General features: G+C 52.9%; 2 protein-coding genes across 9 annotated transcripts; both read right to left on the bottom strand.

The window, feature by feature from the left end:
* Positions 1-7,478: 7,478 nt before the first annotated feature.
* On the bottom strand, positions 7,479-8,318 carry LOC143269988 (uncharacterized). Of its 4 annotated transcripts, none has more exons than XM_076558020.1 (2): positions 8,123-8,318; positions 7,479-8,062 (listed from the first exon to the last, which is right to left on the bottom strand). In XM_076558020.1, the coding sequence occupies exons 1-2, from the start codon at positions 8,316-8,318 to the stop codon at positions 7,479-7,481; spliced, it is 780 nt and encodes a 259-aa protein (XP_076414135.1). The 4 variants fall into 4 exon arrangements, with proteins under 4 accessions (XP_076414135.1, XP_076414136.1, XP_076414137.1 ...); XM_076558021.1 differs by having other exon boundaries at positions 7,479-8,091; positions 8,158-8,318; XM_076558022.1 differs by having other exon boundaries at positions 8,168-8,303.
* Positions 8,319-13,903: 5,585 nt separating this feature from the next.
* LOC102914876 (uncharacterized) lies at positions 13,904-14,732 on the bottom strand. 5 transcript variants are annotated; one of them, XM_076558024.1, is made up of 2 exons: positions 14,582-14,732; positions 13,904-14,521 (listed from the first exon to the last, which is right to left on the bottom strand). In XM_076558024.1, the coding sequence occupies exons 1-2, from the start codon at positions 14,730-14,732 to the stop codon at positions 13,932-13,934; spliced, it is 741 nt and encodes a 246-aa protein (XP_076414139.1). In that variant the 3' UTR covers positions 13,904-13,931. The 5 variants fall into 5 exon arrangements, with proteins under 5 accessions (XP_076414139.1, XP_076414140.1, XP_076414141.1 ...); XM_076558025.1 differs by having other exon boundaries at positions 14,597-14,732; XM_076558026.1 differs by having other exon boundaries at positions 13,904-14,532; positions 14,617-14,732.
* Between the last annotated feature and the right edge of the window lie 11,092 nt (positions 14,733-25,824).

Genomic DNA, 25,824 nt, shown 5'->3' with positions numbered 1-25,824 from the left:
GCCTTGTTTTATTGTTGAGTCAGGGTCTCACTGTATCTCAGGCTGTGTAGTATGGGCTGGCCTGGAACGTGCAATTCTCCTGCCTTAGCTTTCTGCATGCTGGGACTACAGACATGCTCATCATGCTTGGCTGCTGATACATTTGTGTGTATATGTATGTGTACACACATTGTGTGTGTGTGGTTTGTGTGTGTGTGCAGGTGGAAGACAACTTTGGGCATTATACGTCTACTTTTTCCCCCTCCTGAAACTAGGTCTTTAACTGGTCTAGGACTTGGAAGTAAGCAAGGCTGCCTGGCCAGTGAGCTCTTCCTGCTCCCCAGGGGTGCCATTACCAGCCTGTGCTACCACATCCAGCTTTCTCCACATGGGCTCTGCGAATTGACCTCAAGTCCTTGTGCTTACAAGGCAGGCACTGTATGGACAGAGCCATCTCCTCAGCCCCGCAGATACATTTTTGAAAGGGAAAGCTAGTGCGTATGTATTTTATCAAGCAGTACCAACACGATTCGGGCGAAGGCAATAGGGACGTCATAGGACAGAGGGTGACGGAGCACACGGGAGGGTAACACCACAGAGACGATGTTTGGGTGGTGACTGGGGTGCAGTAATAAGCGGGTCACACACTGGACTCCCTGGTGCAGGTGCAAGAGTGAGCCGAGCAGACACGCAACTGTGAAGACGCACCTGGAGGTTGTCTCAGAGACCTGTAAATCTTAAAGAAAACATTGTCGACGAGAGGGGAGGCTGGGTTCACTTTTTCTGAAGAGGCCAGAGCTCTCTGACACAGCAGGGCCAGACCTCAGGGCATGGCCTGACTTCTGGGAGAGCGAGAAAGGCATCGAGAGGGGCTGTGATCTAACTAACGCCCCTCCCTCCCTCTCTCTTTTCTTCCCCTCTCTCCCTTCTTTCCTTCCTGACCAACAAGGTCCGAAGTAGCCCAGGCTGGCTTCGAACTTGCTGTGCTGCCTAGGAAGACCTTGAACTGATCACCCACCTCCCTGAGTCCCTGGAATACAGGAAGTGCATCGCTATATCTGGTTGATGGGGTGCTGGGGATTGAACCCAGGGCTGGGCGATCACTCTATAGACTGAGTTACATGTCTGCCTCTTGGGAGGTTTTCTTTTCCCACTGGACTTGGGGCGGGGTGTCCCTGCCTGAGATCTGTTAACAGGGAGCTCAGGTTTGGGTGACCTGTGTAAGGCTCAAGCCAATCACAAACAGCTCTGATGGGTATCCTCCTCACATTGCTCTTGGCCCATGTCTGGGAGTCTTTCCTGCATTTAATGTGGGAGAAGTGATTTCCGTGGCAAAATCAACTTGGAAAAAACTTGGGAAGAGACATGAGTTGTTGTTGTATTTTTTTTTTTCTTGCTAGTGTCTCCAACTGCACACAGGAAGAGGTTTGGACTCTCCTCTGTCACTGAGGGCTTAGGAGCTGGCATGCCTGTGACCTGCTGCTTTACCCAGGTCACATCTGTGGTCTGACTTGCTGGATGGCCCTTGCATGCTAGTCACACAGTTTCCAGATGTGGATGCTCGGAGCCTCATGTGGTGTGTTGGAGTCTCACAGTCAGGCCCCTACACTGAGGTAGCTGTTGTGGGGTTTTACGTGACAGTTCCTATAACCAACTCGTGCCTGCTGCTGACGACACAGGGGGATGACCACACCAAATGTAACAAGGAAGAATTTCCCCAAGGGAGCATGATTTTAATTCCTTAAACCAGCCTGTTAAAAATGAGCAGTAAAAGAGTCAGAGGGTGTCGTGCAGCCCCATCTGTGGGCCCGTGGCCCTGCACAGGTGCCAGCTGTCCATCCTGCAGAAGTCACCTCCATACTGCACCTGGGGTGTGGCTCTGGAGGCTACCGCCACGACCTGCAGCTGGGCTGGGAGGGGCCCTGGTCCAGGACAAAGCGTTCCTAAGCTGGGAAAGAAACTGTATGACAGGACAGCTACCTCCCATCTCAGACCAGGCTGCTGCTCCCCTCCAACCTACCTCTCACCCTCAGACCAGGCTGGTGCTCCCCCCAACCTCCCACCCTCAGACCAGCCTGATGATCCCCTGCAACCTCCCACCCTCAGACCAGGCTGGTGCTCCCCCCTAACCTCCCACCCTCAGACCAGGCTGGTGCTTCCCCACCTCTACCTCCTACCCTCAGACCAGGCTGGTGCTTCCCCCAACCTCCCACCCTCAGATCAGGCTGGTGCTCCCCCCCCCCCCACCCTCAGACCAGCCTGGTGCTCCCCTCCACCTCCCACCCTCAGACCAGCCTGGTGCTCCCCCCCCAACCTCCCACCCTCAGACTAGGCTGCTCCCCCACCTCCACCTTCTACCCTCAGACCAGGCTGGTGCTCCCCCACACCTCCCACCTCAGACCAGGCTGAGTGCTCCACCCCCACCTCCCACCCTCAGACCAGGCTGGTGCTCCCCCCTAACCTCCCACCCTCAGACCAGCCTGGTGCTCCCCCCCACCTCCCACCTCAGACTAGGCTGCTGCTCCCTGGGGACCATGCATGTCTCCTTTGACGGCTAGGTAGGAACATGGTAGTGGGCTGCATATAAGCTCTCACAGTTGCTCAGATCCACAAGAGGACCTCTGGAAATCCTGCCACTACTCCACATGTCCCACCAGGACGGAGCGGCACGGAGCCAGGGGCCCAGCGGTGAAGAAACTTACCCCGACGCTTCCCTGGGCCAGGAAAAGGGTAGTCGTGTATAAGAAATATCTCTTCAAGGTTTTCTTCACAGATACTCTAGTCACCACACGTCCACAATCCTCTCACGGGAACAGCAACTGCGGATCAGGGTCTCCAGGGAGAAGGGGCACAGGATGCACATCCCCTGCACAGAGACCCTCCAGGACTCTGCGGAGCCTCCCTCTTCCTTCTCTGTCCCTGCCTTGTCCCGCCCTGTCTCTCTCTCTTGTCCCTCCAGTTCTCTCTCTTCCTGTCCACTCTGTCTTGTGGTCTCTGGTCTCTCTCTCTAATCACAGGGTCTTGAGCTTGCAAACACCCACTGAGTCAGAGACGGCCAGGACCCCAAACTGGGGTCCCCCCCCCCGCTTCTTTCTCTCTTCTCCATCCATCTTTGCCCCCTCTCCCACTCTACACACACACACACACACACACATGGTCTGCCATTTGCAAACACCCACAAAGTCAAGCTCTGCCTGAGTTCTGAGCTGGGGCATTCCTTCTGAAGCTGGGGAAAACCGTATGTCTTAGGGGCTGGTGCAAAGGGGTCTTGCTGAGCCAAAAGCCTCCCTCAGGGAACTGAGCACATAGGCAACACACCCTCCCCAGGCCACTCTAACCCCTTTCCTTTGGAACAGCTCTCTTTAAGGATGGCTCCCCCCACAGGGGAATTCCTGAAGCCAACAGTTGACAAACCCACACACCCTCTGAGGGCTGGGCACCAGATAAAAAGCCCTCCTCAAAGCCAGCCCTCCTGGGGACGGTGTGGGACCCAGCAGGGCAGATCAGCCGGCCGCCGCTGTCACCATCTCCTCTGAGATTGATCCTGATCCCAGCGCAGGACAGAGGACCTGACCTCCTCCTGCAGGACCTAAGGCTGACTCCTACTGAAGGCTGGGGCCTCTGGGGACACCCACTCCAGCTGAGGGCATAGCTCGAGGTGGACCGGCACCTGCCCCCATTGCTAGCTCCAGGTCTGCCAAGGTCACCTGCACTGAGTCCCGCACGCACGCAGCTCCGCCGTCATCTGCACCCAAGAAAAACTGGTTTTCTAAGTTTTTCTGGTTTGTTCTCAGCGCACCGCTGAAGGATCTATTTCTGTCTCTCCTTCGGGAGGGTGAGCTTTGCCAATGACTAATCCCAGTCCTGAAGATTGATACCCCTTGTCACCTGCACACGGGACCCAAGCCCAGCAGGGAAGTGAAGAGATAAGCCCTTGCCTGCAGCTGAAGCCCCAGCCTGCCAGGGCCACCCGCCTTTTGCTACCTGCAGAACAACTAAGGGCTGTCATTGCTGCCAGGGCCACCTCTGTCCTCCTGCAGACACTGACATGGGTTCATCACAGTGACCACCTGGGGCCCAGACTGCCCCTCGCAGGGAATTAGTAGTGGCTGCCTCTCTGCAGGCGAGTGGAGCCCCTGGATGGATCTTGGGACCCGAGCCCCTCATGTCTGCCCTGCTGACGCTGTGTGTGGCGCTCTGGCTTCTGGGTACCCCCGGCTGTGGCGTCCAGCACTGGGAGCCCTGTACAGGTAAGGTGGCCACATGGGGACCTGGGGACCTTTACTGGAGTTGGAGAGGAACGGGGTTGGACATGCCACACTGCCTGATACCAGGTCACTGCATATGGTAAGATGCTGGCCTCTTAGAGAGCGGGACAGACGGACGGCGGGTTTATAGGGGACAGGGGGACAGAGTAGAGGGGGATGCACAGGCAGTCACAATAGAAGGTCTCTCTAAGCTGCCAGAGGTGGGAGGAGTTTTGAGTTTCAAAGAGCTAACAGCAGCCATCCAGGCTTCATGTGCTTACCTGCTTGGCTGCCGGGGAAGGCCGAGCACCTGCTTCAGGAATGAAGTCCCCGGCCCTCGGGCTCCTGGCATGGAGACGAGCTATCCAACCTGCACTTAGCAAAGCTCTGGGCCGCCACGGGCCTGGCTCTGTCCCCAGTTGAAAGAGAAACACAGGCCCAACCCCAAACACACCCACAACCCACACCTGGGTTCAGCCTGGAGCTCCCCAGGGTGGGCTCACCGCAGGCCTCCTTCTCTTCTAGAGAGGCCACTTGGGAGCACTGGTGACCACGACGGGCTGTCCTAGGTTTCCCAACAAGGGATCCTATTTATCAAGTCACAATTTGTGGAATAAAGAAATGGGACAGTTGGATCTGGTAGCCGGACCTGCTGGGGGGTTGTAAGTTGGTGATGGGGACCCCAGGGACAAGAGGTGTGGGTGTGACAAGTGGCAGTGGTGTCATGTGCATACCTCCTCCTTGATTTCCAGAGAGTGTGAGGCTCCCTCATGCACTGGGCTGTTGTTCTCTGTGACATGTCCAGGAGGTGACCCTGTGGTCCAGGTTTAGAGCACTGACCGGCATGGATGGTGCAATTTACAACCTAACCGCACAGAAGTGGGTTCCAGCAATCGCTAGATGATGGGCTGTGAGTGAGAAGGGCCTGGGGCCCTGATACAGGACCACAGTGAGAGTCTGAGACAGAACAGAAGCCCCCTGGCCCCTGCTTTCTGACAGCCATACCTGCAGTGATGGCTTTGAACGTGGAGCTTCGTCAGCTGTACATGGCCAAGTCGATTGTCACCACACAAATCCCCTGGCTCCAAGTGATGGCATTTGGGTACCAGCCTTTTCCCTTCCCATGCGGGGTCATCCCATGCAGGGGAGCATGTAAGTGTGCCTCAGAAGGACCCTGTGCAGGCCTGGCTGGGAGCTGGGAGCCTGGCCATGCTTCCGGGGCTGGGATGAGTCACGAACATGTGCTTTCCTGTTCCTTGAGCATGAGGAACCCCCGCCGACCTGCACAGTGATAGTCAAGGTTATTTATAAAGGCCGCCCCCTCTCCCCTGGAGGTATGTTTTGGATAGTTCAAAGATGACCCACTTATAAACATGGTGAACCAGGGAGGGAAACATAAAAGTCAGGCTGGTGTTAGGGAGCTACATTGTAAGAGGCTTGAGAGGCCAGTGAGCGCTTGCCCCGTGTTGAGCATCGAGCAGCTCTGAACTTCTATAAGGGCCACAGATGCATTATCCATTTTGCCTTCCCCGGGCCTGGACTGCTGTCCCCAGCAAGCGGGACTCTGGGGGAAAGCTTCCATGAGCATTCACACCCGTCTGTCACTCTTGGCTTCAGAGGTGACCTGGGGAGCCCCTCTTTGCTCTTGTCAAGTGCTTTTTTCATGCTTAACTTGCAAATGAGGTGATGAGATGGGGATCTGGTGTCTGTAGGAAATATCTTGGTCACTATCCACACAGCCGTCCCCGTGGGGTCTGGCATCCTGTGTTCTGGGGACTTTCTGAGAAGGGCCGATGGCTTCACTCTCCAGCAGGTGGCCAGCAGTGTGGCTCTCAGGGGCCCCAGGTCACTGGTCTCAGACACGGAGGAATATAGGCTGGGCTAGGGGTTTGGTTATAGAGAGGGGACGTTCCAGATACCAGGTGAGGGAACTCCCAGGAGTGTTCTGGCTCCTAGTGGGAGCTGACTTCTCTTCCCTCTCTTCCACAGGAGGGTCCCCAGGAGAGTGGGAGGGCAGGGACAGGGTGCCACCTGTCTTCACAGCCCTGGAAGACAGGAAGGCTTGGTGTGTGGCAGGAGCAGAGTTCCCAAGGAGCCTTTTCCCCACAGGGCGTGGTCCAGGCCTGTTGAGGGTTAGAGGTCCCTGGGGCAGGCTCCTGGCCTGTTAGGGTTCTCAGCTTCCCAGGATTACAGCCTGGGAACCTGTTCACTTCCACCTGGCTCTCTCCTGCACGGGTAGAGTAAGCTTCAGAGCTCAGAGGACACTGGTGTGAGGGTGGAGAGGAGCAGCAGGCCAGAATGTGGCTTTGGCCAAGAGAGCATGGCATGCTTGGGGCTCTGGAAATGTGAGGGACATCCAGCTTGTCCCAAAGGGAGAAGGAGAGAGAGAGAGAGAGACAGAGACAAAGACAGAGACAGAGAGCTGTCTAGTAGAGCATGTGCAGGCCCTGACTCCAGAGGGTGGATTAAGAAGCACCTGCCCTGGCCCAGCTGCAGTGGCACACACCTTTAACCCCAGCACTGGGGAGGCAGAGCCAGGCAGAGCTCTGTGAGTTCGAGTCCAGCCTGGTCTACAGAGCGAGATCCAGGACAGGTACCAAAACAACACAGAGAAAACCCTGTCTCGAAAAACAAAACAAAACAAAACAGCAGCGCCTGCCCTTTGGTTTCTTTCTCCTTAATACCCTCCTCCCCCACCTCCAGGCTGCACTCTTCATGGGGACACAGATCTACAGGTTGGAACATTTGAATAAAGTAGTACAGGGGCCTGCTCGGGAGGCTTTGGCTGTGCCATACCCCTGCTGGCACTTCCTGTCCCTGAACATTCTCAGTCAACCAGGGATGGTGAGACTCGGGCATGCAGAGGTCTCTTGCCAGGGACTAATCCAACTGCCAGCCACTAGCCACCAGCCACAATCCACTGGGGACTCCAGCCAGATTCGAGACAGTCCAAGTCCTGGTGCTCATCTGACCCTTGCATGAGGCAGGAAAAGGGACACTCAAGAGGCCAGGAAGAGAGGTTTATTAGTGGCTGGGCAAGACATGCATTGAAGAAAGCGGAGAAATGCTGGGGAGGTCGGAGTGCTACAGAGCCTTGATAGGAAGCTGCGAGGGGGACACCAGCTGTTGGGGTGTGACATCACAGAGCTGTCACGCTATGCTGGTGCCAAAGCTGATACAGCAGCCAACCCCTACATGTCACTGTGAGACAAGGAAGGAACTGAGCTCTGGGGCCCCCACAGGACAGACCCATCAGCAGCTGGACTTCTGGCATGAGGAGAGGCCACAGCAGGCCTGGCGGGAGCAGGCAGGGCGACAGAGCAGGGACACGCTGGAGCAGGGCTTGCAGCAGCTGGGCTGGCAGGAGGAGGCACAGCAGGAGGAGGTGGGCACACAGCAGGCAGGTCTGCACAGAGGGCGGCAGAGCAGGGACACGCTAGAGCAGGGCTTGCAGCAGACAGGCTTGCAGCAGACAGGCACACAACAGGAAGATTGACAGCATGAGGGCTGGCAGCTAGACTGCTGGCAGCATGAGGAGGATCCAGAACAGATGGGCTTGCAGCAGACAGGCACACAGCAGGAAGATTGGCAGCATGAGGGCTGGCAGCTAGACTGCTGGCAGCATGAGGAGGATCCAGAACAGATGGGTGTGCAGCAGACAGGCTTGCAACACAGGGTCACACAGCAGGATGGCTGGCAGGGGGAGCAGGTGCAACAATCTGGCTGGCAGCTAGACTGTTGGCAGCATGAGGGTGTGCAGCAGCTGCTGCAGGCAGATTGGCAGCAGGGGCTGGACACACAGCTCACTGGGGTGCAGATGAGGGTCAGGCAGGGGCCTGGGGCACAGCAGCTGGGCTGGCAGCAGCTGGGCACACAGCAGCTGGACTGGCAGCAGCTGGGCACACAACAGCTGGGCTGGCAGCAGCTGGACTGGCAGCAGCTGGGGGCACAGCAGGTAGGCTCACAGCAGCTCTCTGGGCAGTCGTCCACCTGCCAGGAGGAGTCAGTACAAGAATCACAGGAACCGGGCAGGCAGACCCGGCTGTTATAGCTCAGGTCACTGGAGCAGATGGACATGGTGGAGGTGGCCATGGCGGGCAGGTCTGGTAGGAGCTGTGGGAGTGTGAGTGTGTGAGTGTGAGTGTGTGGATATAAGGGGCTGGCTGTCAGCTTTTATACCCTCACACGGTGTGTTGTTGGTGACGGGCAGCCCATCCCAGCAACTCTTTCCTTGTTGGTGTTTGGAGCTGACTGCTGGAGAGCCCTCATCAGCCGGAAGAGGCCACTTGGCTTGTAAACGTCCTGGCTGTGTGTTGTGCTAAGCCAGTCACCTTGGCCGGCTCTACTGATGGGGAGGGGATCCGGGTAGGAGAGAGCAGTGGTCAGGGGCTGGGGCTGGGCTTTCTTGGCTGGGTAGTTGAATCTGTGCTGCTGGGAAGTCCAACCATTTGAGTGCTCCGAGCTGGCCATGTCTGTCCCCTTTCTCATTTAAGTTTGCCGTCGTCAAGTCCTTGCAGGTGCAGTTGGGGCTGATTCCAATGAGTGGTGGGTGAGCTTTTCTTCTCTCATTTTGGCCTGGATGGAGATACTCATCCTGGGGCTCAGTAACTATGGCTGTTCCTCTGCCCATTGCTACCCTTGCTGTGGTGGTGAAGGGTCTGAGGCAGGGCTGGGGTGGGCCTGTGCCTGAGTAGCAGTTCCTTCTGAGTGACTGCTGTCAGCACTTCCTGCTCTGGCTTTGATGAAGTTTAACATGCTATGAGGCTGAGGCAGGAGATCAATGCCTGGATGCACTTGAACTAGTGGAGCCCTGTGCCTCGTCTCATTCTAGAGGGCTCCTTGTCACCTCTGTGTGGTCCCTCAGCACTGGCCCCAGAGCTCTGTCCAGGGGCCTCATGTGGAGCTATGGGGGGAGCAGGTCTCAATGGCCACAGTCTCTATTGGGAGGGAGAGTTCAGGCATTCCCTGAAGGACCTCCTCCACAGGGGTGTTGGAATCCTAGGCAGGCCTGCAGCAGGGAACGCATACTCGCAAGTCACCGGGGGACTGTGGAACTTGCCATGCACCATACATTGGGGAGGCAGAGGAAATCGGCCAGTCAGGGTAAAACCAGGTTGGGATGGGCAGTCCCTGAGATGATGGTTCCAACTACAGTGTTCTGTGTGAGGGAGGTGTATATGGCAGTCTCTTTGTATGAGCTGTGGTCCTGCCAGAGTTCTATTATCAGGCACATGTGTGTAGGATCCTTTTCTCATGACTACTGTGTTTTCAATATGAAGTGTCCCTCCAAAGAGGTGTAGTCCCCCAGCCGAGGGTGCTGGTGAAGGGTGTCAGCTGGGAGGCCCACTGAGAAGCCTTTGAAGGGTATGTTGTTCCTCATCTGTCTCTTTCCTTCCATCTCCCCGCCCCCTTTCCTGGCCACCATGAGGTGAGAAGCCCATCAACACCACCTTCTTGTGAGGTATAAGCCTTCTCACCTCAGGCCCATGAACAAAGCCAGCCAGAGATTGAATTTAGGAACTTGTGATGTCTCTGAGACCGTGAGACCAGCTCAGCCATTTTAGAGACCTCCAGTTGAGTAAAGCCTGATTCTAAATACTAACACAGAAAAGCACCTTAGGATGGGCCAGAGGAGTGGAAGTTGTTTATGAATGATTTGCACAGAGACATTGCATTGTGAGTGTTCCCAGAGAGTCTGCTAAGGTGTCTACATCATGTCTGCATATGTAATCCTATGGCTGTGTGGTGTGTGTGTGTGTGTTGAGGCTAGAGGACCACCTTAGGTGCTGCTCCTTATATGACATCCACTTTTATTTATTATTTATTTATATATCTATTTGTCTATTATTATTATTTTTTTTAATAAAGGGTCTCTCTTTGGCTTATAGCTCACTGATTGAATTAGGTTGGCTGGCCAGGGCGCCGTAAGGATCTGACTGGCCTCACCTTCCCGGTGCCAGGATTTTAAAAACATGGGTTGTGGGGACTGAACTCAGGTCCTCACTCTTGTGCAGCCGTCACCTTAACTATTGAACCTCTCCCCAGGACACGGTTCTGAAGCTTTCTGTCACCGCCCTGCAGTGTACAGGGTTTAAAGATCAAACAGAATTTAACAGTTAAGCAAAATCTAAAACTTAAGTAAAATACACAAGCTGGCTTATTTTCTCTCCTCTTCCGTTTGTGAAGGATTTTTTTTTAGGGTGGTGTATGAAGTGCACTGCTTAGATTTAGGGGCAAGCAGGAAGGTAGATCCAGCAAAAACAAGCATCCTGGCTCTTAGTGAACACGGCTCATTTCTTGTTTCTAACATCCGTGTCTGACCTGTCTGTAGAGAAACACACATTATGTCTCTAGGCAATCTGGATTTATTAGTTGTTTTGAAGGTGTGTGTCTGTGTACACGCGCGCGCGCATGCGTGCGTGCGTGCGTGCGTGCGTGTGTGCGTGCATGTGTGTGTACCAGAGGACAATCTCTGTTGTCACTCCCAGGGTCTCTTACCAGCCTGGAGCTCACTAAGCAGCCCAGGCTGGCTAATCAAGCGCAGATCTTCATGCTCAAAAGGGAAGCACTTGGCCACTGAGCGTCTTCCCAACCATTCTGAAGTTTCTTGGAGGAATGAGAAACTAGATCTCCGGGCGAGGACTTGTTTCCCATGTCAGGCTCCGGAGCTCCCATCTTTCTGTCTGAAGTACTCCCCCACCCCTACCTCCCCGCCCCACACACCAAGTTGTTTCCACAGCATTTTGTCTCAGCAATCTCAGCTAAAGCAAAGACCTGCGGACTTCATGTGTTTGTTTATGGATGGGGTTTGACAGAGTGACCGTATCCTACTGTGACAATGTTCACAGTTTACTCAGACTACCTGGACCTGAGAGGAGAGGGGAGAGCCACACCCGGAGGTCAGGTCTACACTGGAGCAGTGAGTGCCTCCTGGGGCACTAAGGTCCTCCCTGGGGGCAGTGAGCTCCTCCCTGGGGCACTGAGGTCCTCCCTGGGGGCAGTGAGCTCCTCCCTGGGACACTAAGGTCCTCCCTGGGGGCAGTGAGCTCCTCCCTGGGCCACTAAGGTCCTCTCTGGGGACACTTTCCTCTGGTGTAGGCTGCCTAGCTCTGACAGTGGTGCTGGTGTCACAGGTGGGCATCAGGGCAGAGCAGCCACTGTTAACTCAGATGTAGGAAGTATGATGGCCCAGATGAGGAGGGACCCCGAAATAGCAGGGTGTTCCCTCCTGGACCACAAATTAGGCATAAACCACTCTCCGGCGCCTATTTTCACAGAGAGATCCTTAATTAAACGGGGAAGAAAAGTAAAGGGGCCGATTTCCGACTCAGGCAGAAAAACGGCAGCAAATGGACCTTGCAGGTGTGATTTTTAAGAGGAAAAAAAGGAAGGTCTGTGATAGAACGGGTTAGGATGCGGTGGGATGTTTTAATTGGGCACGTTAATTAGGGTAGACAAAAGGGGGCTTTGGATTGCTGGACTTCAACATTTTGAGAGCCTCAGGAATGAGTCGGGCATAAGAAAGTGTCCCAATAAGGGACTAGACCTTGGGACTAGACCTAGTTTTAGGGATGTAATCTACGGTTTACAAGGGAGAGGGAAGGAGGATGGACAAGGCCAGCCAGCGCCATGTGAGCTTTGCCTGGGCCAGCTAGAGCCCCTTCAAAGACTGTTGTGGGTCTTGAAATGTGAGCACAGATCTTCCAGAGGCAGAAAGCCTCTGACTCCTGGAAAGAGAGAGGGTGGGAGTGGGGTGGGGGTGGGGTATGAAGGGTGGAGGGGGGTAGGTGCGTGGAGTTATCTTTCCATTGCTTAGGGTCATCTCAGAGCTGTCTTCTGACAGCTGGGAGGTGTGAAGGTAAAGCCTTGCAGGACTGACCATGGCTGGTTGTGTGTGAGCTTCTTGCGGTAGCTGTAGCAACCCCTGACACATGTTGGCGAGATGCAGGGCCAGGGCCAGGCAGACAAATGGATGGATGGGTCATATCAGCAGTGGGGACCAAGGAGCTGAGGCCTCAGTTGGGCGTTCTCCTCTCAGTCCCTTGACACACATCAAGTGATTAGGTGACTAGCCAGCGGGTAGTTCCCACGCGTCCTCCTCTCCATGGAGTGAGGTGAGGGCGTAGCACTTTCTCTTGGTCTGGTGTGCTTGACAAGCTCTTGGATCAGGTTTTTGTGATATGTTTTTTTTTTTTTTTTTTTTTTTTTTTTTTTTTTTTTGGTTTTTCGAGACAGGGTTTCTCTGTGTAGCCTTGCGCCTTTCCTGGAACTCACTTGGTAGCCCAGGCTAGCCTCGAACTCACAGAGATCCACCTGGCTCTGCCTCCCGGGTCACGGGGAACTGTTTTACCTTCTGGAGTCGGTCATCAATCTGTGACAGATGTTGGCGCTGATGTTGACGTGCACAACATGATGAAGTGTCCCCCTGTCTTGGTGTTGACACTCACTATGGCACCAAATGCTGCTGGGGAAGTGGAAGGGATCCAGAGTAAGGTCCAGCCTGCCCACAGCTGCTCCACAGCCTGGAGTTAGTCGGTACAGCAGACTGACCATGCATCTGCCGGCTGCATCTCTTTCTGACCTTGGGGATGGAAGGTAGGACCCCCGGCTTGGCCTCCAGGCTCACAGCTCAAGGAGAGTGTGGCTTATCCCTGCAGAGGAATTGGAGGAAGGAGACCGCAGAGTTGGCTGGCCACAGCTACCTGGATGCAGGCTGTGCATGGAATGCAAGAGACGGAAGAGGAGGGTCAGGTGGGTGCGTGGGCCCTGGAAGCTTCTTGCCCCGAGTTCCCCTGGCAGGGAAAAGCGAAGAGGCAGGGAGGGGAGTGAGGCTGAGGATGAGTGGACAGTTCAGAGGAGGATGGAGAGTGTGGGGGACAGACGGGGCAACGCGGAGGGCGATGGAGGGGAGGCAGCTGCTGGGGGAGATCACGCAGGAGAAAGCAGCCCGGCTCTGCTTATTCTCTGTGTTGGAAGCCTGTGGGTTAGTCTAAGCTTAGGAGGTAGCCTCCTGGAGTATGGGGAGATTTGAAGGCCTGGGCTGGTGCCTGGGCTCTGACTTCTCCTAGCACAGGGTGGGTTGCCGGCTTCCACTTGTGAGGGACTGAGCCCACTCTCTTCTGAGGAACCAGGTTCTTAGCAGCTGCCCCCAATGGTCCCTCCAGGGAATGCCCAGCTGGTACCAGGCCTTTGACACCAGACACACTGCCACCCACCCTGAGAGTCTGCTTTTTCTTGCCGGGTGGTTCCTGGGAAAGAGGCTGGCCCAGAGGGGTGGGCAGGGGCTGCCTATGACCAGGATCCTCTATCACAGGTGTGAGAGCAGTGGCCCCGGACAAGGTGGGGAGGGTGGGAGGGTCCCCTGCTGCGCTTCCTGTTCCCCCATCAGGACCTGATGCTGATTCCCTTAGAGTTCAGAGAGGAAAAATGAGGCATGGCTGAGGTCGAGGAAAGAGTTTATTAGGGTTCTGAGGAGGCTTCCAGCTAGAGGGCACTTGGCAGTTTTCCACAGAGAAGCCCGCTGACACCAAGACTATGGAGCAGGGTTCCCTGGCTTGTGACCAGAACCTCAGGCTGGGCAGTGTCAGAGAGCTAGACAGGATCCTCTGTTTTTTGATGGAAGACACTCAAGTTTAGGCAGGGTCTGCATATGAGGCAGCTCAGGGACTAGGGGCAGAGGTGAGAGATCCCCAGGGGATGGACCCATCAGCAGCTGGACTTCTGGCCTGAGGAGAGGCCACAGCAGGCCTGGCGGGAGCAGGCAGGGCTACAGAGCAGGGACACACTGGAGCAGGGCTTGCAGCAGCTGGGCTGGCAGGAGGAGGCACAGCAGGAGGAGGTGGGCACACAGCAGGCAGGTCTGCACACAGGGCGGCAGAGCAGGGACACGCTGGAGCAGGGCTTGCAGCAGACAGGCTTGCAGCAGACAGGCACACAGCAGGATGGCTGACAGCATGAGGGCTGGCAGCTAGACTGCTGGCAGCATGAGGAGGATCCAGAGCAGATGGGTGTGCAGCAGACAGGCTTGCAGCAGACAGGCACACAGCAGGAGGATTGACAGCATGAGGGCTGGCAGCTAGACTGTTGGCAGCATGAGGAGGATCCAGAGCAGATGGGTGTGCAGCAGACAGGCTTGCAGCAGACAGGCACACAGCAGGATGGCTGGCAGGGGGAGCAGGTGCAGCAAGCTGGCTGGCAGCTAGACTGTTGGCAGCATGAAGGTGAGCAGCAGACAGATTGGCAGCAGGGGCTGGACACACAGCTCACTGGGGTGCAGATGAGGGTCAGGCAGGAGGCTGGGGCACAGCTGCTGGACTGGCAGCAGCTGGGCACACAACAACTGGACTGGCAGCAGCTGGGCACACAGCAGCTGGGCTGGCAGCAGCTGGACTGGCAGCAGCTGGGGGCACAGCAGGTAGGCTCACAGCAGCTCTCTGGGCAGTCATCCACCTGCCAGGAGGAGTTGGTGCAGGCGTCAGAGCAGACAGACATGGTGGAGGTGGCCATGACTGATTGGAGGGCAGAGAGTAAGGTGAGAAGTTGTGAGTGAGTGAGTGAGGTGTGATGGCAGCAGGTGCCACTTATATATATCTCAAGGGTGTGTGTGTGTGTGTTTGTGTTGTCCTAGCTATAGTTCCTTGTTGGTATTGTGGTAGTTGGAAGGACACCCATCAATCAAGTGGCCATGACCTGTAGCTCCGCCCACAGAACTCTGCCCAGCTAAAGTGGAAAGGTCTGGTAGAGCTGCGTGGGGCAGGGCAGAGGCGGGTGTTGCTTTCTCTCCAGGGAAGGTCAGTTCCCTGTTGTCTGCCATGGCCATCTCTTGAGGCCCCTTGCTCTGGCTCTCTGCTTCAGCCCTCGGTTGACTCATCAGCATATTTTAACCTTATTTTATACCTGCTTTATTTGGGGATGATGGTCCGAGAGCTGTGTTTATTTTCTTCATCAGCAATGCTAGTAGTAATAGTTCTTGCTTTAAGCTAGGAATTATTCCAAGTTAGTCTATAAATATCAACTCAATAAGTCCTGTGACCTTGAGAGGGAGATGATTTCATTATTCCTAGGTAGGGAGACTGGGACACAAATAAGAGCTTACAGAAGGGCCTGGGTCAGGCAGCTCAGACACCTGGACATGGACACCCCCATCCTGTGTTCGTATCCGTCATTCTGCTCCCAAGATAAAACAGACTAGAAAGGTAGCCTGTCCATCAGTCTCTGCCAGAGAAGTGGAGGTGGTCCAGGACACCCATCACTCAGATGGCTATGACCTCTATCCCCACCCAGAGAACTCTGGGCAGCCAGAACTGAAAGGCCGGGTAGAGCTGCTTGGGGCAGGGCAGGGACATTGTCATTTGCTCTCCCAGAACTAAGCACTGGGGCCTAGGCTGATGTGAAGGCGATTTGTGAGGGCTTCAGGAATTTGCTCTGAAAAAAAAAAAAAAAATAGCTACAGCAAGAGGACCCAGGGGCTGGAGAGATGGCTCAGAGGTTAAGAGCACTGGCTGCTCTCCCAGAGGTCCTGAGTTCAATTCCCAGCAGCCATATGGTGGCTTACAACCATCTGTAGTGAGTTCTGATGCCCTCTTCTGGTGTACGGGTGTACATACAGACAGAGCACTTGTATACACACAAAATAAATAAATAAATCTTTAAAAAAATTAAAAAGAGGAGGAGGAGGAGGACCTGGTTTGACTGACAGGCAGAAAGGGGATGGGATGTTGGAGTTTGGCTGTGTTCTCAGATGAACAGGCTTTCTGCTGAAAACTGAGCCGTGTTTAAGATACCGGCTGTGTGTGCTGCAGGCATCAGAGCTAGGGGGCAGGATTGGCAAGCTTGTTGGAGTCCAGATGATGTCATCATGAGCCCAAGAGGCCGGATATGGAGCTGCGGTGTTTAATATGTGCTCTGCTGGTGTTCAGTCTTACGGTGTGATCTTTCCTTGTCAATTATTGCAATGTGAATGCTTGCTTGTGTCTGTGCGTACTATAAACGTATGACTTATTTATTTATCTATTTACATGTGTTTTTCAGCGCTCACAGCTAGGAGCTATCTTGAGTCATAGGAGACCTAAATAACACCTCTGAATCATGTTAGAACTGTTGAGATTTATGGAGACCCTTAGAGATGGACCAAATACATTTTGATTTATAAGATGGCAGTAAGTATATGGGGTAGAGTGTTACTGTTTGAATTATTCCTACAGATATAGACATTTGAACACTGGGTTCCAACTTGATGAGGCTTGGATGCTCAGACACTCTTGATGGGTGAGGACTCTAGCCAAATATCTTTCTAAAAGGGCTAAGGGGCCAGGGCCAGATGACTCTTCCTGAGCCAAAGCAGCCCCTGTGTCTGTGCTAGGGAAGAGAGCAAGACCCTTTAAGAAACCTTAGGGGGCTCCGGGGTGTGGATGCTGGTTCATACAGTAGCTGTGTCTCTTTTGAGGAACCTACACAGTATGCCCTGTATCTGCTCTACCCTCCATCCCACCAGGAACACAGAGAGCTCCAAACTCCCCACACCTGCTGGCGGTGACCCCCCTTTTTAAACATTGCTACCACCCCACAAAGTGGGACAAAGCAGATCTCACTGTGACAGCTTTTCTTTAATGGGCGTTGGCCATTCGTGTGTCTTCCCTGGAGAAATGAGCGTCCAGTCTTCGGCCTGCCTGGTGCTGGTGTGTCCTTGTGTCGTAGGAATTCTTTCCACGGTCTAGTTATTAACTCTATCAGATGTACCACTTGTCAGTGTGTCCCCTCCTGTAGGCTTTCTGGTCACACCCTCCGCATCTCTCTCGTGCAGTCTGTCTGCCTCTCTCTGTCTCCCTCACTCTCTCATCCCTCCATCCCTCTCTCCATCCACACTTCTGATGGATGGTGCTGTCTTCTGAGGACCCGACACAGCACTTAGTCACAGGCTCTCCCATGGGCCTTGCTCCCCAGCCCTTAGTGATTAACATCCTTTGATTAAATGAAGTTTTTGTTGTTGCTGCTGCTGTTGATGAACTCCTATTAACTTATTTATGATTTTTGTATAATATTTAAGAGCCCATTGCAAACACGAGGTTGTAAAGATGTATCCTACATTTTCTGAGATGTGTGTGGTTTCAGCCATCAAAACTAAGATAGTACTATATTTTTAGCTGGGTTTTGAATACAAGGTGAGGTGGAGACTCAACTCCTTTGTTGAGGGCATGTGGTTCTTCCCATGGAATGGCCTCAGCCCGCTTGTCAGGAATCATTGACTACTGCGTGTGTGTTCACTCGTGGATTCTGGTTGCTGTCCTGTTGGTCTCTATAGGGCATGGCAGCATCCCACTGTCTTTATAGAATCAATCAGTCTCTCTCTCCCCCTCCCCATTTACCTCTCCTTATCCCCCCTCCCTCCCAACCAGGTTTATGGGTGTTTTGCTTGCATGTATGTCTGTGCACCAGTATCTGGTGTCTGTGGAGGCTGGAAGAGGGTGTCAGATCCCCTGGTATTGGAGTTATAAGTAGTTGTGAGCTGCCATGCAGGTGCTGGGAATTGAACCCAGGTCCTCTGGAAGAATAGCAAGTGTTCTTAACTGCTGAGCCATCTCTCCAGCCCCTTCCTGTTTTTTCCCATGCCAGAAGCCTTCCCCATGAGTGGTTGAGGGTGGGGTGGCCTGGGCTGTTGGGACTCTCTTTTTCAGCATGTGGCATCTGTGTCCACTAGAGCCGAGGGGCAGCCTCTTGGAATTCCCGGATTGAGGTAGTCTGTCCAATAGTCAGCTTCACTGTGGAGTAGGAGCAGGAGGAGGGGCCAGAATGGGGCGGAGCCTGGGAGCTCCTACTCCCCAGGAGCCTCAGCACCTCCTGCCTCAAGTGCTAACTTTCCTTGATTAGGGGTGAGTGCAGGATGCCACACACTCAGCCTCTGGTCTGGCCAGGCACAGGCCTGCAGCTACGCCATCCCTCTGGCTGAGCTTGCTGACTGAGCCCCTGTGGGTAACCCTGGGTCAGCTGACTGGCAGCTGCTAGCATCCTTTATCCTGACCAGCAGTGGGAGAAGGGATGTCAACTCCTCCACAATCAGTCCTAGTGCCCTTCAGGACTGTTGGCTTCCTTACAGCCATCTGCTGTCCTTTGGAAGGGCTGATGATAGTCAACTTGGGGAAGAAAGGTTTTGTTTCATCTTACACTTCTCAGGTCACACTCCATCACCGAGGGAAATCAGGACAGAAGCTCAAGGCAGGAATGGAAGCTGAGACCATGTAGGAACGCTGTTTTCTGGCCTGCTCCTCATGGCTTGCTCAGCTTGCTTTCTTTCTCCCCCCGCCCCCCGGATCCCATGCCCAAGACAGGGTTTCTCTGTGTAGCCCTGACTGTCCTGTAACTCTCTCTGTACACCAGGCTGGTCTCAAACTCACAGAGATCCACCTGCCTCCGCTTCCCCAGTGCTGGCATTAACAGCATGTGCCACCACCACCCGGCTTCAGTCTACTTTCTTATATAACTGAGGATCAACATCCATGGTGAGGTGGGACCTCCCACATCAATCGTCATATGTATCACAGGCCAGTCTGGTGGGAGCATTTTCTTAGAGAGGCCCTCTTCCCATGACTTCCCAATGACTCTAGCTTGTGTCAGGTTTACATAAAACTAGCCAACACAGTTTTTTTTAGTTTAGTTTAAAAACATTTATTTTTACTTTTATTTATACGTCCATGTCTGTGTGAGTGTATGTACATGTGAGTGCAGTGCCCACAGAGGCCAGATGAGGGTGTTGGATCCCCTGGAACTGAAGTTACAGGTGATGTATGCTGCTCAGATGGGTGCTGGGAACTGAACTCTGGTCTGCTGCAAGGGCAGTAAGCACTCTTAACTACTGAACCATCTTTTAGCCCCAAATGTGTGTGTGTATGTGTGTATGTGTATGTGTGTGTATATGTGTGTGTGTGTATATATGTGTGTGTATGTGTGTTGGTGTGTGTGTATGTGTATGGTGTGTGTATGTGTGTGTGTATATGTGTGTGTGTATGTGTGTGGTGTGTGTATGTGTGTGTATATGTGTATGTGTGTATATGTGTATGTGTGTATATGTGTGTGTATGTGTGTGTATATGTGTGTTTATGTGTGTATGTGTGTGTGTGTATGTGTGTGTATATGTGTGTATGTGTGTGTATATGTGTGTATGTGTGTGTATATGTGTATGTGTGTATATGTGTATGTGTGTATATGTGTGTGTGTATATGTGTGTTTATGTGTGTGTGTGTATATGTGTGTTTATGTGTGTGTGGGGGGGGGGTGTGTGTATGTGTGTGCATATGTGTTTCAGGATTGAACTCAGGTCATCAGGGTTGGGCGCATGTGTCTTTACTCGCTGCACCATCTCACCAGCACTTCCTCTCTCTCCCTCTCTCTCTCTCTCTCCCTCCCCCCCCCCCTCTCAGTTCATCTGTTTCGGATGGAATGACTTCTGTGGGTGTTTCAGGTCCACTGACATTTCTTCATTCTCACATCTTCTATCAGGCTCGCCCAGTGTGTATTTAAATTTCAGCTATTGAACATCTCAGTTTTAGAATTCTCTTTTGTTTGATTAAGTCCATTTCTCTCCTGGGAATCTCTACCTATTTGTGCATGAAGATAATATTTTTCTTTGATCTTTGGACACGGAACAGCTGCTTGTGGTCACTGACTGCCCATCTTTGATGAGATCATCCCAGGTTCTTTCTGCTGGTTGCTTTTACCCGGGAAGGTGATTTACATCACAAAATCTTTTGTCTCTGGTTATTTATGAAAATACATTTGGAGACTCTGGGTTCTATTATCCTTTTGTGACTATGATTTTTGTTCAAGCAGACAGCCAGTTGTTAATCGATTATTTTGAGCTTGTGTAGGCCTGGCTTTAAACTCTGTGGGGATACAAATGTGGAAACCCACCCAGCCTCCACTCAAGATCCCACCCATGTCCCTGAAATCCTGTGGGTTGGATTGGGATGTCAGCAGTGAGTCTTCCTCTAGGCTTGAGCACAGTGGTCTTGGGTCCCAGTTAGATGCTGGGGGAGTCTACTCAGTCCTGTGGTAGCTCCTCTGTTGTGGTCTGGCTCTGATCCCCACCCCCCACCCCAAGCTCTCTCTGGGGCATATCCCATCCTGCCCATGTTCTAGATGCTTCTCTTGCCCACTTTGGATTTACTCTCATTTACTGACCATACTTCATTGTGATGTTGGGTTGGGTGAGCTGGGCAAAACCAGGTTTCATTTGACTCAGGAGCTAATGTGCCCCTCTGTCTAGCCCTGTCTGAGTATGGGCATAATGCATCAGCCATGTAGTTAAGGGAGGGCTCCTCGGCTGTCCATTCCATCGGGGTTTCAGGTTTGCTACACTCTATACTTTCAGTCCTCTGTTCCCAAAGGTCCTGGTTCATGCAGCTCAGAGGCTGTGGTTTTAGCAGGTCTTTGAGGACCCCTCTCCTCAGCTTCAATGGGGAGCTCCTGAGGGAAAGCTGCCATTGTGACAGACATCTGGTCTACCTTATTAGTGCTAAGAGCTTGGAGGATATGGTCAGGGTGAGCAGTGGCTAGAAGTCAGTGAGGCTGGCTCCCCCACCCACAGCAGGCTCTCCTAGAAGCCCATAGCCTTGGTTCATGGAGTCAGGTAGTCTGCAGGGATGGTCTAGCCTTAGGAACCACTTTCTGCTTCTTTTCAATGTGATATCTTCTCCACTTCTGAAGGAGGAGTAGAGGGCAAGCAGAGGCTGTAATGATGCTCAGACATTGCTCATAGCTGAACTGATGATTAGGATGCTATGGAGCATGTTTGCAATCCTGGCCGGCATCTTCTAGCATAGCATCTTCTTGTCTCAAAGTTTCATTCCTGTCAAGAATGGAGTTAAGTGGAAACAAAGAAACATGGAACCTTTCCTGAGAGTGATGTTAGACTCTTTCGGGTGTGTTCTCTGTGTTTTACAGCAGGTGCTGGGAGGGCAGAGGGTGGTAAGAATATATGAACAACCTCTCCTCTGTGGTATTGTGGCCGTAGAAGGGTGGATTGAGTGCCAGGAAGAGTCAGCCTCACATGAATGCCTATATCTCCTCATCTCTCCCAGAGAGGCATCCAAAGACCCAGGGCCAACTCAGATACTTCTTCCCCAGCCCTGAGTGCCTTGTGTGGATACCCATAGGTCCCACTGGAGAACTGCCTTTCAGGATGGTACATGCGGCTCATTGCCGAACATGCCAAGAGGAGAACTGGGCCTGGATCCTTGGCCTCGGCACAGCTTCCAGCTGTGGCCCCTGTGAACCTGTATTGGCTTTACCTGCTTTCTGAGGATGTGCCTGATCCGACCTGCCTTCCCCCAGGACACTGGTGGATGAGGGCACTCACTGTGTTCAGCCTCCTATGTATTGCAGAGCCTTCCAGACCACAGGAAAAGAATAATCTCTGTGGTTGTGGGAGGACGGTTGTCCCACAGGTAGGACATCTGGACTCCTGGAATTCTGTGAGCTCATGTAAGGAAATCAGGAATTCATGGGGTATGGAAGAATCTGCATGGTATCAGGAGAGGATGGCTTGGGAGCCTAGATGTAGCAGCAGCTGGAGAGCTGCATTAGTCATGGAGTTGGGCAAACAAGAGCATGAACAACAGCAAAGCTAGTCTGGGAGGACGAAGGGAGCAAATAAGGAAGGGCAGCTGCATTCTGGGTGTTCTGGGACACTGGGCTGGGTATAAAAGCCACCCTGAGAAGGAGCTCCAGTCATCCCCACCCTCCTCCAGACCAGCCAGCCTCCACCATGTGTCACACCAGCTGCTCCTCAGGCTGCCAGCCAGCCTGCTGTGTGTCCAGCCCTTGCCAGGCATCCTGCTGTGTGTCCAGCCCCTGCCAGCCAGCCTGCTGTGTGTCCAGCCCCTGCCAGCCAGCCTGCTGCAGGCCTGCCATATGCATTCCTGTGAGGTACCAGGTGGCCTGCTGTGTGCCTGTGAGCTGCAGGCCCACTGTGTGCATGGCTCCCTCCTGCCAGTCCTCTGTGTGTGTGCCCGTGAGCTGCCGGCCTGTCTGTGTGAGCTCCTCCTGCCAGTCATCCGGGTGCTGCCAGCCCTCCTGCCCCACCCTGGTGTGCAGACCTGTCACCTGCAGCACCCCCTCCTGCTGCTGACCAGTGACCCAAACCAGCTGCTGCTAGTGCAAATGGGACACATCTATCCCCTCCCTCTGTGGCGGTGGTTCTGCACCTGAAACAGGTTGGCAGCACACATAGCTCACCCTGGGACTTTGGAGAGAACACAGCGGAATGATAAAGATACCTCTCGCCCTTCTTTAAGGATGTCCTGGCTCCAGGATCCTTCTCTTACCGCATGTGTCAAATAAAGCAGCTTTTCTACTCAGCTGTGCTTGTCTGTCCTGGTTCCTGTCTGTCTGTCCTGGCTTCACTGGCATCAGGAAGCATGTAAGACCAGTGGTTTCTAATGATGTTGCCTCACTGTGGTTCCTTAGGAGGAAGCATGCAGAGAGGAGGGCATGGTTGATGAGTGGGCGTGTTTATGCCCCTGGCATCCCTGTGGCCCTGTGATGGACTCACTGTATCTCACTGCAGTGTCTGCTCCTGCTTGCCTTTCAAATGGTACCTATAGTAGGGGCTCATGCATGGTGAGTCCTGGAGCATTTATAAGAGGTTTTCTATTTCCTCTGGGGATGTCCTGTTTCCCAGGTCACAGTAACTGTCTTCCCACTGGGCAGTTTTGAGATATTTGAATTTCAGCTATACAAACTGTTGTACTCTGAATCACTTTCTCAGTACTGGGGAAATTTATGCCCATTTTCTCATTGTTGGTCAATTACAACATGACAGACACACATCTATCTAGTTACTTCCTTATAAAGCAGCTAGAACACACATGTCTCACTAACTTCTTGGGGTGGCCCCTGCTGAAGCCACATCTGTATCTTTTCATGGCGTGGGTCACTTCTGTGTGTTCTTCTGACACATGCTTTCTAATTCAGATGATTTTCAATGATCATGTTAGTTTCTCTGTCCCTCTTCCTGGGACAGAATATCCACTGAAGGTAACCCGAAGGAAGGATTTATTTTGGCTCATGGTTTGAGGGTACAGCCCTTTGTGATGGGACAGACACAGTGGCAGCAGGGCGAGGTGGTTGCTCACATTGCATCTGCAGTCAGGAAGCAGAGAGCCATGCATGCTGGTGCTTGGTTCACTTTCTCCTTTTTATTTGGTCTGGAATCCCAGCCCACAGAATAGTGCTTGTGCTGCCTACATTTGGGGGGCTCTTTTCCCCTCGGTGAAACCTTCCTGGAAACATAATCATCAGCACACACAGAAGCACATTTCCATGGCAACTTTAAATTCTGTTAGCAGTGGAGATGGACCATCACAGCTATAGCTCACTTTGGGGAAGGTTTCCCTCTGGGAAGTGTTGACGACTGTCTGTTTCCATTGGCTGGTTCCATGCCCGGTCTCTGCATTCTGTTGTGACTGTCCCTTGTGGAGGTTCCTGAGACAGGCAGGCATGGGGGTCTCAGCCTCTGCTGCATCCCATGACAACATCCTGGACCTGTGGTCCTAGAGTTCTCACTCTTGGTTGCCTTGAGCTCCGACCTTTTCCTTTATTCCTGGCAGGCTGGCCCTGAGACTTGAGTTGCAAATGTTTTTTATCCCTTAGCATCCAAGGTCATCAGGGATCCACTGTGCTGTTTAAATAAGTGCTTTTCCTAAAACCGACTAACTGCCCCACACATTCAGCACACTCCATGCACCTATGGTGTGTTCACACCCAGGTTACACACATACACATGCACACACACATAATCTTGTACTCAAACCCTCATGAACATAAAGGACACATATGAAAAAACAGATACACATCTGTGTAGGCTCAGTCATACCAGTATATTCAGGGACTCATGTTTAAACCCACATTCCCACACCCCTGTGTTTTGGCACACATACAAACATTCACACTTCTTCACATGTATACATGCTCCTGCAGACACACCAGCATGCTTCTCTCTGTGGACTCACGCACTTTTCACTCAAGCACTCATGTACGTCATTCTGGTCTCTTACGTGAGAGGTGAAGAAATCATAAGAGTGTCTCGCTGCTGCTCAGAGGCTCAGGCAGAGGTCCTGTTTGTCCTGCAGTGTTGACTTTTCTCATCGCTGTGACATAATAAAGGACAAATTACCAAAAAGGGGCAGGATTGACCTTGGCTCATGTTCTCATTCGGGAGCCTTTGATGGGTACAGTCTGGCCAATTGTCCTTCGTCCCAGGATGAAGGGGTTGGCTTCTCTTTAGTGGTGTCAATCTCTTGAACAACCACACCCTCCTCAGCCATGGCTCTCTGATTGCTCCCTTTCTGGCCCGGCTGTGTGGTGTTCTTTCTGCTCTGCTTTTAGTTCTTGATTCTGACTGTAAATCTGTCTAAAAGCCTCCAGCAATAACCAGGCCATTGTGTGAATTCTCCAATGTCTTGAAATTTATTTCACTTGGTTAATTTAGCCACCACTATAAACCCAGCCTCACATAGCACTTCTGGACACACAGGAAATTCTCTTGCAGAATATCCCATGCATGGCCTCTGGTCCAGTTCCCAACAGCATCCTGAAATTTGATGAGCACATCCTTCTGTCAAAATTCTGTTGGCATTCTGGTCTTGAGTTCTCACCTGGATGCCTCATTAGCTCTTTGTATAGCATTTGAGTTACAGCTTGTAAAGCCCATTTGTCAAAACTCCTACACAATCTATCCAGACACCAGTCAAAGGCCTAAGAACCACATAATCAGGGTTAGTCACAGCAGTTTCCTGGTTTCTCTGGCCAATTTTCTGTGTTAGTTATTTTAGTATAGCTATGCTGAATTACTCAACTTAAAGGGATGAAGGAGATGTTTAGCTCTTGGATTCAGAGAGTTCAGTCCATCATAGGGGAGCCCAGCAGTCTCAATGGTCCACAAGAGAGAATTGGGAATACTTGTAACTGATTAGCTTTCTTCTTTCTCCACTTTTATCCCGGCCCACTTAGAGGGAGCCACTCCCCTTCAAAGATCGTCTAGACTCTCAGTCAATTCTCCCTGGAAACACTCACAGACATGCAGGAGAAGTGCCTCCATCTCCTAGGAGATTCTAAATCTATTCCAGTTGATGGTGAAGATGAGCCTTCTTACTGTCTCTCCATGGCACTGGCCCTCAGGCCTCCCTGACTCCTTCTGGTTGCTAGGATCTGGGGCGTGGGGTCCGGAAGAGGGTTCAGAACAAGAGGAAGCAGAACAAAAAGAGGGTCAAACCTTTGATCACACAGGGGCGGTCTAATTTTCTTTAAAGCCACGAGGAAAGACAACGAGACTAGGAAACAGGAGTTTGGGCTGTGCCCCAACACCGCAACGAGAGGTTTGGAGAAATGAGACCATTCCTAAATCAACACAATCATGATGGAGTCTTGGCCAGAGTGACAGTTCTCTCGCAGGCAAGTGTTTGAGGGCCTGAAGAGGAGAGCAGCAGCAGGCAGAGGAGCCATGGGGAGGGGCTGGGAGGGTCAGGCAGGGCAGGAGGGCTGGCAGCACCCGAGGGACGGGCAGCTTCCAGGCCAGCTGGCAGGAGGCAGACACAGGGCACAGGGT

The sequence above is a fragment of the Peromyscus maniculatus genome, chromosome 21 (genome assembly GCF_049852395.1).
Source record: "Peromyscus maniculatus bairdii isolate BWxNUB_F1_BW_parent chromosome 21, HU_Pman_BW_mat_3.1, whole genome shotgun sequence".
Classification (NCBI taxonomy): domain Eukaryota; kingdom Metazoa; phylum Chordata; class Mammalia; order Rodentia; family Cricetidae; genus Peromyscus; species Peromyscus maniculatus.
This window is presented reverse-complemented; position numbering and strand designations above follow the sequence as displayed.

Bases quoted from the DNA above. Each gene is read 5' to 3' on its own strand.
- LOC143269988 (XM_076558019.1), bottom strand. From the start codon at position 8,318: ATGGCCACCTCCACCATGTCCATCTGCTCCAGTGACCTGAGCTATAAC.
- LOC102914876 (XM_076558023.1), bottom strand. From the start codon at position 14,732: ATGGCCACCTCCACCATGTCTGTCTGCTCTGACGCCTGCACCAACTCC.